The sequence below is a fragment of the Priapulus caudatus genome, unplaced genomic scaffold, assembly GCF_000485595.1.
Source record: "Priapulus caudatus unplaced genomic scaffold, Priapulus_caudatus-5.0.1 Scaffold597, whole genome shotgun sequence".
Classification (NCBI taxonomy): Eukaryota; Metazoa; Priapulida; class Priapulimorpha; order Priapulimorphida; family Priapulidae; genus Priapulus; species Priapulus caudatus.
Window position 1 is genome coordinate 98,506 of NW_014577658.1, and position 1,701 is coordinate 100,206.

General features: G+C 46.6%; 2 protein-coding genes across 2 annotated transcripts in view; one reads left to right on the forward strand and one right to left on the reverse strand.

Moving 5' to 3' along the window:
* LOC106811989 (protein brambleberry-like) overlaps positions 1-793 on the forward strand; it is a 9,920-nt gene extending 9,127 nt beyond the window's left edge. Inside the window, exon 13 of the mRNA XM_014815731.1 lies at positions 137-793. Coding sequence (XP_014671217.1) covers positions 137-308 — 172 coding nt within the window. The 3' untranslated portion in view covers positions 309-793. The remainder of the gene's footprint in view (positions 1-136) is intronic.
* Positions 794-1,330: 537 nt separating this feature from the next.
* LOC106811979 (integrator complex subunit 11-like) overlaps positions 1,331-1,701 on the reverse strand; it is a gene marked incomplete at its 5' end in the record, with an annotated part of 8,927 nt that continues 8,556 nt past the window's right edge. The window contains 1 exon segment of the mRNA XM_014815724.1: positions 1,331-1,619. Within this exon segment, the coding sequence (XP_014671210.1) occupies positions 1,452-1,619 (168 nt within the window).

Below are 1,701 nucleotides of genomic sequence, written 5' to 3' on the forward strand. Positions count from 1 at the left end.
AGTTTCCTTTATTCGTTTCAGTATTTCTTATTGGTCGATCATCATTCCCCCTTGCTATTACAGAGTTTATACCAAGAGCGTATAAGCATACTCTTGTTTATGCAGGTTTCTGCAGTGTCTCGCAATCTCGTTTCAGGTCGGTGGGTAGAAGTCTAAGCATGAGCGCCGTCAGGTCACCCTCAAGGTCGTCGATCACGGGCATTCCCAGGGTGCACTGCTCGGCGACGACAAAGGCCGGCGCCCCGTGTAAGCTGCTGGCAGTCAGCGGGAAGGAGCGATGCTTCCACCACATCGGGGATCACGAGTGATAGATTGATCGGTGACGGTCTTATCAGAAACCGGTGTCGTGGAATCCAGTGGAGTGTCTAACCAAATATCACGCGGGGCAATACAGTGCAGAACTAGACGTAGCAAGTTCTGCGCGTCCGGTCTGCACGTGTGCACCGTATTTATGAAGTATTATTTTGTACACTTTTTGTGAATAATTTGTTTATGTTTTTTTTTGCACTACACAGTGTCTGATCTGTGCATTTTTTTGTTACGAACTTGTCTCAGTTCTTGAGTTCACGCGTTGTGTTTGTCTGTCATTAATCAAAATAGATGTTTTTTTGAAATGTTTTGACCTAATTTTTCATGCACTGTCCTAATTATGTTGTTTGCAGTATGATACTGTGTATTGCAACTCCTTCTGAATACTACAAATTAATTGATCTCCATACAAAGTATTTACCACGATATGTTTTTATAGTCATATATTTACAATAAATGTTACCAGCGGTTTTTGAAAAAAAAATTCATCGTCTTCATTGTTTTATCATTTTTAGCGGCAGTTATTCATGATTTTACACATACATAGTTGAATATATACATCGGTGTCAGCCCTATCCAAGAACTCTGTCCAAGAACTCTGTGACCTGCCGCTGTATCTGCTCTATATACAACGCGCTTACTAGTTAGGTAAATGTCCTATCAACTTCATCTACAATCGTACATGTACATCTATCAACTATATCCGATAGTTGTTCTCTCTGGATGTTAGAAATGTCACTGCATTCAGTCAAAAACCTAACTGCATCAGAAAAACTGGCCGACTTCTTCTCTCTCGGGATGTCGACACTACCGACTGACTGAATCAGGACGCCAGCGAGAGACAGGGGAGGAAAGAGGCAAGGAGAGAGGAGGAGAGAGGGGAGAGAGGGGAGGAGAGAGGAGGAGAGAGGCAAGAAGAGAGGAGGAGAGAGGGGAGAGAGGTGAAAGAGAGGGAGAAGGGGAGGTGGAAGGAGAGAGGGGAGAGGGAAGGAGAGATGGTAGATGGAAGGAGAGGCAAGGAGAGAGGGGAGAGGAATAGAGAGATGGGACGAGAGAGGGAAGAGAGAATGAGAGAGGGTGAGGAGGAGGAGGATACGGCTCAGCACGGCTATGCGACATCGCGACACGACCGACCGACTGGATCAGGAAGCCAACGTTTGGATGAGGTTCAACAGATAGCTTCCCAGCTCCTCGTCCTGGTACGGCCAGGACACGAGCACGCTCTTCTCCGTGCCTTCCTCCCCGGACACCTTGACGATGACCGATTCGATGGCGATGCTACCGTCCGATATGAGCTGGATGCTGTACTCCTTCGTAACTGCTTAGATTACTGGGGTAACGACGGAAGATAGTTCGTGCGTTACTCGCGAGAAAATCACCGCTCGTTTTCCG